A 15,955-nucleotide genomic window follows, 5' to 3' on the forward strand; every position below is an offset into this window, starting at 1 on the left:
TTACATTCACAGAATCACACACAGAATTGTAGGGGCTGGAAGGGACCTCCAGAGATCATCGAGTCCAACCCCCTGCCAAAGCAGGTTCCCTACACCAGGTTGCACAGGTAGGCATCCAGGAAGGTCTTGAACATCTCCAGAGAAGGAGACTCCACCACCTCCCTGGGCAGATTAGAACTAGTGAACTCAATGGCTAAACTGAAATGAAAAGTCAATTTTTAAAACTGAAGTTCCAATTCAGAAATGTAAGAACATGTAACTTAATACTGTTGAAAAATTAATATAATCATTATTACCAAATTATGGGATAAATATAAACTCTATAAAACACTGTAATACTGGCAGTCTTGCCAAAGTATTCAAATAATATTTTTATAAGATTCAAAATAACATTTTGATATGATGACACTTATGATGCTCTTAAAATCTTTCTCTTTTCCCAAACATTACTCCGCTTTTGAAGTGAAACATCTTACATCATCAAAGTAGAATAAGGTTTAAAAACTAATAATTACACAGCGCCAGTTATTATTTCACTGAAATAAACACACTTCCAAAATTTTCATATCTTATTGTAGTTGTATTTTTCTTTCCTTATTTTTAGCAGATCTTAGCTGTCCTTGTCTACATAACACTTCTTGAAGCTGGAACTAGGCTTACTGCTGAGGGAATTAAGTGTGTCTGTAGTTCAGCACATAGTAACCTCCTCTCCTTTCAGTTACAGTAGTGCCAAGTGTGACAGGTGTTGTAGATAATTACTCTCCTTTACCTATCAAAAAGTCCTGTGCACAGTGCTGATCCCAAGCACAAATTTAAACCTTCCAAACAGTAATTAAGTAAAATAAGCATACGTAGGACTTGTGTTCAATGGGTTGCTTTGCATTGCAATAATGCCTGAAATACTGGACCGCCACTCACTCTGTTACATTAGCTAGAGCTAGATTGATAGAGTTCTGTGCTTATGAGCTTGATTATTCTTTTAATGTTGCACAACATTATACTACAGTTGATGTCAGTGGTGTTAATTTTCTTGGGTAAAGAATCACGCATGTAAGAAAATAAAATACCATTTGTTATGCTTTTATAATCCACTTGACTGTAAAGACACATTCCAAAGATTAACTGTATCCACTAGGATTTATGTGGTACTACTTATCTTTTAGTTTTCCACCTAATAATTTTCACTGTGCTTTATGCTAATGACTATCACTCAGATTCATTTGTTACTTTTACATTCAGAACTGTCAGTTTTTTAAATTATGCATTATGTATTACAGATGCCTCTCAAATATTGCTACAAATTGAAAGAAACAAGCACCACTATCATAATCAGTCTTAATAGGTATTAATTCTGCGATTTATCTGTTTAGAAAAGGCCCAGGTCTGACTCCCAAAGCTCCTGCCCAGTTAAAATGCCCACTGAAGCCAAGAGATTGCATCACAACGCCAGCTAAAACAACAGAAGCTCAGCCTCAGGGTTTGGTATTTCTTATCAAGACAAACCGGGGCTCCTACTCACTCTGCTCACAGTGCTTCCCCATGAATCCTGTGCGGCAGGTGCACTGCCCACTGATGTGGTCACAGTCGGCTCCGTTCTTGCACTGGCATATCAGTGCACAGTCCTTCCCATAAAATCCAAGGGGACATCCTGCAATACAAGGAGAGGGAGAGAAAAAGGAGTGACGGGTGCTCCAGAAATAAAATTCAAATATTCCGATTATTGAAAAGTCATTTCAGTGTGACTATCTGTAAACACAACGGGTGAAGACCTGCCCTGTTTTAAGGGATTTAAAATACTGGGCAGCAAGTACATAAAAATGAGATTGCAAATTGTGAAAATAGCAGACAATCAGAAAAAGGTAGCAAGAAGGATTTCATGCTTTAAGGAGAAAGAGGGAACTTTGTGAACCAGAAAAGGGAGTCTGTTTAGTGATGAGTGAACCTTTGGACACGTTATCCAGTGTTCACAGCTCATGTTGAGGCATACAAGAATAAAAATAACAACATATTGTAACACAGCTCCTCACAAAGATATCATTTCCACGTGACAAAGACATATCGCTGCTAAGAGATCATTATTCACCAGCAGGAAGCAAAATAACCACGATAGCTGACAATGAACCAAAACTGAACGTCTTCCAGAGCCGCATCCATATGGCACTATAATGCATGTGTTCCTTCCTGCCACTATGAAGTTATTCTGCGGAAAAACGTAATTTCTGATTTAATGAAAAACATGCATTTGGACACTGAATGGAAAACAGTCCTTAGTTTAAAAATAACGGTTTTGCCCAGATTGCAGAAAGTAGGGGTGCCTGTATTGAAGATAAATCAGCCTGAAGCCATAGATATAACTATTAATGATAAAGAAGATGACTTTATTGATATCTAATGTTTCCCTCTCAAATGTCGTAAGAAATGTCATCAAGCAGATAGTCTGTGCCACTCAACTAGACTCAGTGACTGCACTGGTTGTAACTGCATCTGCAAAGACATCTATCACAGCCAAAGATAAGTCAGAAGCTACTATCATGGCTTCTGCCAGCAATTGTGCTATGTTGTTATGTTAACTGTTGCATCTCCAAAGTTAAAATATTTATTAGGGAGGTTATGGAGAGGGAAACAATTAGCATGAAGCCATCACCCTGCCTGATAAGGAACACTTGTACAGCTAATAGCAACCATGCTACGGTCTGCAGCCATAAACATGCATCTGTAGTAGCAGCACCTGAATGTCAGAATGTGCATGTGCACATGACAGGGATATCTTACATTGGGATATCTGCCTGTGGCCAAATATTGTTTGCTCTGAAGAAGGCCTTAAAGAGAGCCCAAATGCAATGGCACTCTGCCCCTGCTTTTATAGGGGCTTCCCCTGCAACCATAGAGACTGCATTTCTGAGTCAAAAAGGTGCAGCAGCAGGTGGATAAACTGAGGAATAAAGTGTGAAAGTACTGAAGGAAATTCTGCCACTGATTTTTAGACCTATAAGACTGTGAACAGACAGTTAGGATACTTACGTTGTGTACAGTAAAGGCCAGTCCATCCTGGGGTACATTTGCACTCTCCATCGTAGGCACTGCAGTAAGCTCCATTATGGCAGTTGCATGTGTGGATGCAGTTTGGTCCCCAGTGAGAAGGTGGGCAAGCTGAAAAAATGCAGAGCAAGTAATCAGTCACAAGAGACAAAAATCTTCAGTACTCATGGCTGGAGAGCTGCTTTATATTTCTATCAATCGATACAGTTTTGCTGATTGTTTTGAAAATGTTATGATGAATGAATTTGATACTAGGTACTGCTATTAAAATAGTGAAGTGATTAAAAAATGCCAGTGACTATTGAGATAGCAGAGAAGAAAATTTTCTTCATGTCAGAACATTACTAAAAGTAAAGGGTGTTCTAAGAACAACATATGCTCGTTGACCTATTTTATGATTGTTGATCATCTGAAATTAGTGGTCACCCAAGAAAGAACTTAAATCACACACAGGTGCAAGGTTAGAAGTTACAAAAAATTCACTAATTCCAAAAGAAATTAATGAAATGATTATTTTACATGTGAGTGAAAGGCTTTCATACAAAGCCTCTGTCTTAGTCCATGAGCCCAGCCTCAACAGTCACACCCATGCATACTGCTAATACCATTTTCTTGCTACTGACTCAGTAAGTACGTCTCTATCTCCTAAATATCCTCATTTTGGACACTCTACCAAGTACCTACTTATTTTACCATAAAAAACAGAGCTGTCTTGCTACTGTCTTCCACAGGTTTGGGCCCCACATTTATTTTGGTATCATACTGAGTTGTAGATGCTAAACTCTTCTCAGAATTTAACCAGCAAAGGTGTTCTGGTACAGATATTTAGGCCATAATTTAGGCCAATCAAACCATGAATGCTGTAAATCTATGAGGCATATTATTAGGAACACACTTCCCTGGAAATCCCAGCACAGTATCTTTTAAATGTTGATATACTGAAGTCCTATACAGTTTCTTTTCTTCATAAAAAAATTGTTTGATTGAAATTTTTGCATGCATGTGCTGCAGACTCTGGATTTTGGTACCTGACAGAATAAGCTATTGTTCCTCTCAGAATTTTGCTTCAGATATTACTTTCTTATCATTACTGGTTTGCACAGATCAAGGAAGGCATCTGAAGAATGCCTAGTTATTTAATAACATAACTCAATGAAGCATAAGAAAATTAGGGTCCAGCTCTTCTTTTCAAGCAGGTAACTAAGTCTTAACTGATTTTAACGTAGTAAGACTACATCCAGATAAAGTAAGATAGAACGATGCTAAAAATGCTTATCTTTCAAACATATTTATAAAGGCAGAAATAAAATATCTAATGAAAAGTACTTAGTAAATTATAGTAGATGATTTATTGGTAGCATGAAGAAGAATTCTTCATCTGAAGAGGACCCAGGACATTCCCACTGACAAGTATACAAACTTGACAGAGAAAATGTTGGCTTTGTTCTAAGCCTTGCTTTTAGCTGTCTATGCAATGCTAGTTTGTTGTCGGTTTTAGGGGTTTTTTGTTGCTGTTGTTGCTTGGTTGTTTTAAATACCACAGATATTCATATGGCTGTCCTAAGGATATAAACCATGAGATGTACACAACACTACTGGGACATGGCTAATAGTTGCACAGACAAGGAAATAGCTTATGAACCCTCTATCCAGTCAAGATTAATCTGGTCATAGACTGTGTTATGTTGGAAGAGACCTCTGGCATCATCTAATGCAATATCATACTCTAACAACTTTCAACAATGAGAATTTCAGACTCTTTCAGGGTGAGGACTTCAGAGCCTCTCTGGGTTGTTGCTGTGCTTGACCACTCACACCAAGGAATTTTCTTAATGAATTCAGTTAGAGTTGCCCTTGCTACAACCTGTGAGCATTGCCACTTACCTTTTAACACTGCCTTTCTGAGACAACTCTGATACATTTTTTCTACAGCTCCTCTTTGGGCAGCAAGTGGATTCTCCAATTGCATGCAAATGCAACGCAGAAAACTTTAGGATCTCTCCCTAATACACCACAAAATCCTAATTTCTGGCTTACATGGTATTTGTTTAGCAACAAATAGAGGATTTGCACAGATAAACTTTTAATTAATTTACACAGATAAATCTTTAATTAAAAATAAAGGGTAAAATGCTGATCCTTACGCTGAGAGCAGTCACTACCAATCCACCCAGGATAACATTGACAGGATCTGTCGATAGGGTTGCATGTTCCATTATTTGTGCAGGTGCATATTCCAATGCAGTTCTTGCCAAATCTGCCACTGGGACATACTGAGAACAAATTTCAGTATTAGAATTACTGAATAATCAGCATAATATATTTTTATTAGTTCAAGAATAATGAATTTATGTTTGGATTAAGTAAAGTTATTCGTAGTACAATAGTACAGTGACACGTTATGAAATCTGATAAGCCCATAATACATACTTGTTATTCAAGTACTGTATATAAGAATATGGTACTGTTCTGGAGAAAGGTATTTTTTTGTACTTAAGGATCAAATTTTAAAGAGCTTAAAAACTGCTTAAGATTCTACATTTATAAACTGCACATACCGCTGCATGTAGCATTTTTGTCCTTATACCTTCGGTAGACAGAATGAGAATTATTACAGTGCTTGGTCTCTGCATCCCACAGAGTCTTTACTATAGGTTGTACCTTCATTACACAGGGCTCCAGTAAATCCAGGTAAACAGTCACATAATCCAGTAATATGGTGGCAGGGGCCACTGCTGTGTACACACTGTGGGCATGTCTGGCTGCACCGGTGTCCGTAAAACCCAGGGGAACAAACTGGAATGAGAAAGAACAAACTATCATTGATTCCTGCACTTTCTACGAGAGTTCTTCAATGCACTTGTTCCTAACTACCAATTAGCTCTGCTTTCTAAATATGCAAGGGTTGCAGCAGTGGTTGTTAGTATTCATACAGCTCAGCGCTGTGCCTTCATGTAAGATTTTCTCATCTTTCTGAGGAGCTTACTGTGCTCTAATCAGTAACTACGTATTTAACATTCTGTTAACTTGTCAGGCCACATTTCACTTGTGTTATGTTTGAAATGCACATGTACTTCATATGTATACATATTTGTCCATATGTGATATGTTCTCTACATACATGAATGTGAATATCCTTTAATGTATACCTGAAGAACTTTAAAAACAGATTTAGTTTTATCAACAGATGAGTACAATCATCTTAAACCTTGACTTCCATGTTTCCTAACTTGATAGACAAATTGCCATCACTTCACTGAGAAAAATGTGCAAATGTTTTCTGGCCATCCTTTCACTTAGTTATTCATTGCAGTCATTAAATGGTACAGACAAACTGCACATCAGCTAATTCTAAAAGACCTTGCTATTAGAAATACAGAGTTTCATTAATTCTCTAGCCAAAAGCACTTAAAATTTATTTTAAAAGAGAAAAACAAAGAAAAATAAAAAAGACTTTTGCATAAAATTGTTTCCTCGGTTGCTCTAATTCCTTCTCAGCTTTTTTTTTTTTTTTTTTCCCCTGGTAAACTATTATGTGATTCATCAAGAGAAATAGCTGTTGCACGGCAGCAATCAGCACTGACAAAAACTCGGAACCTTTTCAATATTTCAGATTCATTCAAGTCTTTCAGTTATACACTTGATACAAGTTATGTGGCCAGATCTCTCCCAAGAGGTTGACTTTTCCAAGTGGAACAGAGCCAAATGGTCTTCCTGTTTACTGAAAAGGCACTTTCTGATTGGAGTCCAAATTATCCATATGACCTTTGTCTTTCCAGCCTTCAGACCATGCATCAGAGAAGGGCTCTGGGGGCCACCAGAGGCATGGAAGCTGTTTGTCCTGGTTTTAGGCATAGTTCCAAAACACGAGGAATACCTCATATACATACAAGTAGCCTTATATTTACTCTACCTTTGGGTTATCTGATTAACTGTAAGGTCTGTACAGATTAGATAGTGAGAATAATTACTGAGCTTAGTTAGAAATCCTAAAGGAACACTAATGCTCTACTGATGTGGGATTTGATGGTACCAAAGGCAAACATTCTTCAGTGTGAAATCTTGCCATTTGTGGACTGTTCGTCTTCTTCTGATTCTCCTATCTTCTGGTAATTCTAACTTCATGACACCTTCTTTCTCTTCCACCTCTTCTGGAGAGGCCCTAGGAGCATCACACCTTGGCCTTATTTCCCCTGCTTTTTGACCCTGTCAAAGTACAGCTATTTCCATTTGCAGAGGACTTGCATTTCTCTGCTCTGAGCACCTTTCATATAGAACTACAACTATGTAAACTATGTAAACTACAACTATGTAAAGAAAGCTAAGCTGCTAAAAAGCTGTCACAGATTTTCCTGGGGGCAGATACTTGTATGTCATATTTTTGCCTTCCTGTATCAGTATGAATTGCCTCATTCTATCTGCATCTCTTCTCTTGGAGCATTTAAATTTTATAGGAGCATATTTTTCAATGTGGTATCCTTTACTTACGTCTGATGCCATTGGCCATTTACCACTGCTTCAAAATGAAAGCCTAAAGAGGCAGTAGATACGCTAATGATTCCTACCAGATTCAGTGGAAAGCTAAAGTTTTGAGCTTCTGAAACTCACAGATGTTTTATTTACCTGCCAAAATATGCATTATAAAATTAATAATTGTCAATTGCATTTGAAAAATGTTGACCTTAGAGCTGAGTCTCCTACCTAATTTATTTCTCAAAAAGTCATGAACATAACAATGTCACTGCACAAAACATGAATAAAATAGTTATCACAGATTTGCAAGTGTTGGTAAAGACCTCTGCAGATCATCAGGTCCAATCCCCGGCTAGAGCAGACTCCCTGCAGCAGGTTGCACAGGAGACAGGCAGGTCTTGAATATCTCCAGAGAAGGAGACTCCACAACTTCTCTGGGCAGCCTGCTGCAGTGCTACGCCACCCTAACAGTAATGAAGTTCTTTCATACGTTTGTATGAAACACGCTTTGTTTCAGTTTGTGCCTGTTGCCCCTCGTTCTGTTTCTGCATACCACTGAAAAGAGTGTGGCCCCATCCATTTGACACCTGTTCATTATATATATATAAACAATGACAGCTTCTCTTTCATCCTCTCTTCTCCAGGCTGAAAAGTCACAGGGCTCTCAGTCTTTCCTCATATGGGAGATGCTTGAGGCTCCTAACCATCTTCGTGGCCCTCCACTGGATTCTCCCTAGAATTTCCCTGTCTTTCTTGAACTGGGGAGCCCAGAGCTGGACACAGTACTCTTGATGTGACCTCACTAGGGCAGAGTAGGAGGGGCTCTTTTTAATGCAGCCCAGGATACCATCAGTGTTCTTGGCCACAAATGCACACTGCTGGCACATAACCAACTTACTGTCCACCGAGACACCCAGGTCCTTTTCTGCAGAGCTCCTCTTCAGCAGTTCAGCCCTGAATCGACACAGATGTGTGAGATTATTCATCGACATGTGCAGGACGCCACGCTTGTTCTTGATGAATCTCCTCAGACTCCTGTCTGCCTAACTCTCCAGCCTAACCAGATTTTGTTAAATGGCAGCACAGTCATCTGGTGTGTCAGTTACACCACAAAAAGAAGTTCTATTTGGAAAGATTTGTTGACTTCAGATCACCCTTCTGTGCATCCATACATTTTTACAATTGAAAGACCCCCTTAAGGACTGTTGCACTGTATTTCCTAGTGCAATTAACAAAACTAATGAGTTATTATATCTTACTCATTCCATGTTTCAATACAGTTTTGGTTATAGAAAGTTTTACTTTGTCCTTACTTCTCTGACAGGTGGTGCCTCGGTATCCTGGTGCACACTCACAGATTCCATCATCTGGAGAGCATGATGCCCCATTTTTGCAGTAGCAAGACAGTGAGCAATTTGGTCCCCACTGTCCCTCAGCGCACACACTGTCACAGTGTATACCTGCAACCATAAGCAAGATTGTCAGCACGAAAACATTAAGAGGCTTTCTGCACAGTTATTTTAAAGTTTTGGTTCTCAGAGGACTCATTTTTCAAAACAGTGACAACAAAAACTGTTTATGAAAATATCAGTAATGTCAGGAGAATAGAACAAGAATAAGGTAGACATGAATCTCTGTGCCTACATTCCCCAGGCCCCTGAGTAGTAACTTTCTTTTACATTCTAGCAGTAGAAAATTTTAGATGCACTTAAAAGCTGATCCTGAGCTCTGTAACAAGTACTTCCATAGCCAGTTCACATGGAACATAAGAGCTCCATGGGATGCTACCTTCAGGCTTCCTTGCCACTAGCAATTTAAGATCTCCTAAAAAGACAACTGCAAGTCCCTCAGTATTATAAAGAGCTCAATCATTTTCCAGGATAAAAATTCTTTTTTTCCTCTCACTTTCACCAATTGTATCAATAGAGAAATGAAAGTAGAAAGTAATTCAAACGCAACAAAATAATGGCTTTTGCTTCTTCCATAATGGCTGCTTTAAAACAGCAAAAGCTTATTTTCAAATTTAGTGTTAGGGAAATGCATGACAAAAGGCACTGCAGCAGCTTTTCCCCCTGAATGTAAAAATTCTTAAGGTCTGAGATAATTCTGTGTAATAATGGGCTTCAGAACACAGAATGATTTCTAATTAGTAGTGAGCTGATTACCGCTAAGCCTCATACCAAATGGAAAAATGTAGTGCACACAAAGAGTTTCAAAACACAACACGTGAGCATTCCAAAATGCTTAGCTGCAGCACTGTTAAGGATGCTGGTCAGTCAGTCGTTTTGTCTAACCACTTCTGGCATAAAATTGATTAGAAGTTCACCAGTGTGAACCCCCATACATGTGCCGTAACGCAAACTGCTCATTATAATCACACTTCATCACTTTTTTTTTTTCCTGTTGCAGCACAGAAACGTTAAATATAACTCTCCTAGTTCCTTCTAACGCTGTCTGCCTTCAGAAAGTAAGCTGCATGCTACATGCCAGCAGGCACCACCGCTGTGGAACTCAGACCGTGTTGTGTCTACAGTACTTTGCATTAACAATTAAGTATTATTGTAGCGCCTCTACTGAACGAAGCCCTTTGCTAAGGGAAAAGTGGACAACATCCAACCACAAGTATGTCTTGCTGTGTAAGTATTTCCAGAAAAATATATCACAGGTCCGTGGGCTGCCAGAGTTCTAATAAAGCAAAACAGTTTCACATATGACAAGAAAAAGTCTTTAAGTCTAAAGAGCAAAAAGCAGTGTTTGTAGCAACACTGAAAAATAATTACGCTGTTTATGCACAGGGCAGACACAGAGGTAATTCCCCAACCCCCACGACATGGGCTGTGTAATGCTGCCTACATCCAAAGACCAACTCTCTAATTAGAGGAAAGGTGAAGCTGCAGACGCTCAAATTGTTTCTTTGCAAGACAATCAACAGTTTGAATAATCAAATATGTGGCTCAACAGATTGCACCAATTGCTGCTAGCAAGAGAGAAAATACTTGATTTTTAGAAGCCAGCATGAGACAGTAGAACAGCAGAGCCCAATGATTACTTGGTTAGTACCAACCTGAAAAATGAAAGGAACCCCCCAAAATGAAACCCTCTTCCACCACGACTAACTTTTTCATTTCTGCTTGCACAGGCAATGCCATTCTGCTGGTTTTATCTACTACATTTGAGAGCCAGAGAGATAAGCTGGCTCCTCAGCATCTGGGTCAGCTTTTTCATAGAAGTCTCTACTTGTGTATGAACAGATATAAAAGAGGGGTTTGATTCTGAGAGATGCTGATGCACACAAGCAGGATGAGATCACTGCATTTTTTAGAAACAAGACCACTTATTTCAGGCACTTAGGACTTCTCTGCTTGAGGCTCTCAAATTGAAAACTTGGGTTTGTGTCTGTGAAAGTACAAGCTGACACATGCAGGGGCTTTCAGAGCTGAGCCTGACATTCTGTTCACTTGAGTGTTATCTGTCATATCATACAGAGCTCTGCTCAGCGAACCCCAATAGAGAAAAGACATTTTTCACGGAGTCCTAATGAGTTTCAGTGGTGTTCAGTATACAATGGTCACTGTTAACAAGTCAGTGGTTGCCAAGAGTTACCAGAGTGCATTATGTGCAGTTATGTAGACCAGTGACATACAATAACACCAGGCTCAATTATATCGTCTTGATCGGTGCACAGAGGATGCTTTATGACAGCATGGTGTCAAAGAGTGATACTGGACATACCGGGACAGAAAAGACAAGGGATGCATACTCCTCAGATCCACAAGACTTACAAGAGTGAAGCAGCACTATTAAAAATAAAAAAGAAACAAGTTTCTCCAGTACACATCAGGGAAAATTATCCATTTGGGAAACTAAAATTTACCTCTTGTTCCCCCTTTTCAGCACATACGAGGAGGTGGTCGATATGAAATCCCCCTGCTCAGCAAAAGCACATCACTGAATAACAGTTATGACAATTTAGTGTATTGAAAGAGTGCTGATTATGACGTCTATTTCACTATAAAAGCAATTTTATTATATTTGCTGCTGATCATAAACAAAATCAATTGCACTTCTGTGTCCAAGAGTGTTAAGAATGATAAGTAGCAGAGAGGAAATAGAAATTGATTCAGTGACTTACTACCTCTCTGTTAATAAAAATATTTTTAAGCCTCACTCAATAGCTCATAATTAGATAAGTAAGACAAGATAAATGGGAAACTGAGTTTCACATTTTCACAATATTAAATATAAATATTTTTGAGAAAGAATAGGTCAGAAATATTAAAAGTTGAAAAGTAAAATGAGAATTTCACAAAATCTGATGCTTTACATGCTGTGTTTTTACAGAAAAGCTAGAAATGAAGGAGAAGAAAACAACACTTTTACAAGAAGTTGGAAACAAGATTAGACTCAGCTTTCACAACACTGGTATCAGCAGGCTTACAATTGCTGCAAAATTAAGCGAGTATTAACTTTGTATGCAACAAAATTGGTTTTGATCAGTTTTTGTGCTGATCTTAATAGTGATAAGGATATCTGTGAGGAAATGTTTTTGCCAGAGCAATGGACAAAGAACTCTTTGATGGCCTTCACAAGTTGCTAGGCAATAGCTGAATGGTCATGATAAACTTCAGCTAAGCTGCTCTGAAGAAATGCTCATGCATTTTATATCCAGCGCTTTATGTCGGGGGCCCCACGTTTAAATCAGCACTCCCCCAGCGTTTGTAATTGAATGAATAAAGAAAACAATTATTTAAGGATAGGAACGTTTCTGCCCATGCTAGCAGAGTGTTTACATACTCTCCATACTGTATTTTTAATATTTTTAGACTCAATGATGCATCCAAAATTCAACAATTATTTCTTACGATCTTCCAAGGTAAATTGTTATTGGACTTTTGTTATTTTCTTTGTTATTTTGTTTTCATTATTCTGATAAAAGTTATCAAAAATTAGTAAGTAAAGACTTTTTTTTTCATATATTTGCTACACAATTTATCTTCACAACACATGGAATTTTCAAGGATAGCCTCAAAATTAAACCTTGTTTGCACAGTGCCTTACTTTCCATTGTTCAGAACTGAACTTAATATACAGTATAAACAAGATCGAGCCTTAAAAATGTTTGGTTCTATCAGGCTAATGATGAACTTCCATTATCGTGCAAGATATCACCTTTTATATTTAATTACTTGAGAAAAGCTGTTAAACAATGAATTACTGCTGTTTAAGTAATCTGAGACTTATGATGGGAGAAAACTGGAGCAGAATTGCTTCCTTGCTTCTCTGTCAAAAGGATAAGCAGCCCAAATAAGGAAGCAGTAACACAGGGAAGTGGTGGAAAAATTCAGAGACGCTGCTTAGAAGTACCCTCATTGTCCCTAACAGAAGGGAAGGCCTTGATCCATAGCTGAAGGAAGTGTCTCATTAAGCAGCTACGAAAAGGATTAAAGATTTTTCTCTACAAGTTCACGCTGCTGCTTCATCACTGAAAGCTGTAGAAAAGTTTGTGTTTAGGAGTTCTGGTAGGAAGCCAGGCACAAACACTTCTGTGCAGCAGCGCTGTATCAAATTAAAAGCAAATATCAGTAACTATATTTTTTAGTGGAAGAACCACTTCTGAGATACCCTGGTATCTTTCTCAAAGCCAAAATGTTGCTGCACACTCAACCAACCCAGAGATGCTTCTCTTGTCATCTACAGCATTTTTGGTAGCCACAGGAAAGTAACAGAAAAACACCATTTCTCCCTTTCTTACCTTCTTAGCAGGTAGAAAATGAATGTCCTTAATGCACTGACGTAAAGTTCTTCTTTTAAAATAGTGATATTTACTTCACACAAAGACTCACTGCAATGCACAGGCAAAAGAGATGCAGGCACAGTGACACAGTTAGGGTGAGCCAAATCCCTTAACTGAAGTTTGGAGAGTAAATACACTGTTTATCATGACACCATGCACACATGCAACTTCAGTTTGTGCTGCACAGAATATCTGCAACAACAGACACTTGCACTTCAGAAGCAGAGAGAAGTTGGCCAGTGTGGAGGAAAAACTGTCTCGGAAGAGGCTCCTGCCTGGGGTGCACAAGGGTGCCAGCCCTGTGTGTGCTCCCAGTGGCATCTCATTTCTCAGTCTGAATGTGAGAAAGGCCTATGGCAGTACTCTTTTATGCCTTTTTCTTCTATGTAGTAGAAAAAAGAAAATTGTGTACACAGTAAAAGCTAAGGAGCACGGGAGAGGTCTAGCTGGTGCTTCCCTGGGGACCTAGTTATTTGCATCAGTGGAGAGGGTGTCAGATGACAATCCTGTCCGCTCTAATCCAGCAACAAATGTGCTTCTCAGTAGTAACGTCGCGAGCACATGGAAAGGACACAGCACTTCCTCACAGCAACAACACATCTGGTGATGGACAATCTGACTAGCATCAGCAGGTGTCAGCGCAGCAAAGTCACCAATATGCTATCTGACACAGCATATGAATAAACACCATGTGTGCTGGTAGAATGTAGGCTGATATTTCTGCATCTGTCTTTTCCATAAACCGACGCTATTGTTTTGGTTCAGATAGCAGACTACCGGTATTTCACAATCCCTGGCACAACACAGCCTTTAAATTGATTTTTAAAATAACAAGCGTGGTATGAGTATGACATGACATTTCTTCATAAACAGAAAGGTCCAAGAGAACTACATCCAAGAAAGCACAACCGCAGTGCGTTACCACTGACACCCACTTTGTACTGCAGTAAGCAGACTGTCTGGAAGAAAACCTTTGCCTCTTTTACAGTGCTTCAATGAAAAACTCCAGTTTGCAAGAATATGGATTATCTGATATTTTAGGCAGTTTGGATCATCTGTGTTCTTGGCAGCTGCTTGTAGCACAGGTTAAGTTTAAGGAATGAAATTAACAGGTACCACGGTGCTTGCTGGATTGTGTGGTTATTGAGGGAAGTGGTAGAGGTGGCTCTTTCACAAAAGTTAACTTAAGGTTTTGGTATAAATTATTAGGAGGCTTAATTATCATTACTTGTTGAGGAGGTATGTTTTCTTTGTCTTTTCTCTACCTTTAGGCTTTTTATTTTAATGCCTCTTACTCTTTTCCACTGTCTAGCTATTGCACTCTCTCCAGATGAAGAAAAGTTATTTATAAGTCATAGCGAAAATGTCAGCGGATGAGAGTGTTTGGGGCAGACATCATCTTCAGTGTGGGCGGATGTTTCTCATTTGTACCATCATGTCATGTGGCTCCTGGAATGTGAGGGAATGGCAAGATTGCCTGGAAAAAAACATCACCCTTAACTCTTGCTTCTTTCAACAGAATTAATCTGCTGTAGAATGAACACTTAAGCAGTGCAGTCTCTAACAGGAGTCCTATATAGGAAGGGACTTGTGTTTAGGAATCAAATTCTAAGTAGCTGCATAGACAAAAGAAACTAAATTTAAAACATAAAGGTTATTTAAACAATTTCAATTATTTCTAGAGTTTTGCCACAATTCCTGACACAGTACTAGAAACAGAACTTCACTCATAGCTACCATTTGCAGATTATACAACAGGCATGTTTGAAAATTAAGCTTATTTAAGAAACTAAGCTATCTGGCATCTTTCTGCTGACAGAATGCTCAGCTACGGTTCTGTCTTGGGACCAAAGCACAGGAAGCATGTCAGCAAAGCTGCCCTGGCTATCCGAGGTGCATTTATCCTACTAGGGCTCTGACTGTCTCCAGGGCAGTGCGCTTCCTCTGCCCCAGTGCTATGGCACAACTGTATCCACCAGCAAGGGAAAAATCTTCCACTCCCAATCTGTTTCAGCAGAGTTACATGAACTCTTTTTCCCTGAGCAAACTAGAAAAATGACCTATTCAGAGAGATGAGAAAAGAACTACACTTAAAGTATCTTTTCTGAAGCTTTACATAAATTTGGAGGCATCAGAACATTCTGAGAAATTTGACTTGAACTCACTGATTTATTCTTTTAAAAAAAAGATAATAAAAAAGATAATTAAAAAACATAATAATAAAAAAAGCTTGTTTAAATGTGCTTTTTCAACACTCCCTTCAACGTTTGTTCAGCAACAATAACCATCATTTGTTTTAGCATCATTAGATCCCAAACTGGTTTCCTGTTTGAGTGTTGGTTTTTTGTTGTTGTTGCTGGGTCGTTTGGAGTTGATTTTTGTTTTGCTATTTATTTATTTATTTATTTTACAAATTCTCCACCTGTTTCTCCACCTATTACGCACACACATATGCATACAACAACCCTTCTTAATCCTGAAGTCTAATGCTATTCTCTGCAGTGTAACATTACATTACAGCTATTTGAGAGCCCATTTCTAAAATATTCTCTCCTTTTTTAAATTATTCTAAATATAAATGTCTACTCAAAGAACAGATTCCTCCTGTCCCAGCTCCAACATGTGAAGTGTGGGAGTAAGATTTTTCCA

General features: G+C 38.7%; 1 protein-coding gene across 6 annotated transcripts in view; it reads right to left on the reverse strand.

Moving 5' to 3' along the window:
- The window catches only part of MEGF10 (multiple EGF like domains 10), a 95,839-nt gene that overhangs the window by 11,525 nt on the left and 68,359 nt on the right, over nucleotides 1–15,955 (reverse strand). For all 6 annotated transcript variants that reach the window (XM_048932292.1, XM_048932294.1, XM_048932291.1 and 3 more), the window contains exons 14-18: nucleotides 8,826–8,972; nucleotides 5,701–5,835; nucleotides 5,184–5,312; nucleotides 3,022–3,150; nucleotides 1,520–1,648 (exon numbers count right to left, since the gene is read on the reverse strand). In XM_048932292.1, coding sequence (XP_048788249.1) covers nucleotides 1,520–1,648; nucleotides 3,022–3,150; nucleotides 5,184–5,312; nucleotides 5,701–5,835; nucleotides 8,826–8,972 — 669 coding nt within the window. The remainder of the gene's footprint in view (nucleotides 1–1,519; nucleotides 1,649–3,021; nucleotides 3,151–5,183; nucleotides 5,313–5,700; nucleotides 5,836–8,825; nucleotides 8,973–15,955) is intronic.

This window comes from Lagopus muta, chromosome Z, assembly GCF_023343835.1.
Source record: "Lagopus muta isolate bLagMut1 chromosome Z, bLagMut1 primary, whole genome shotgun sequence".
Lineage (NCBI taxonomy): Eukaryota > Metazoa > Chordata > Aves > Galliformes > Phasianidae > Lagopus > Lagopus muta.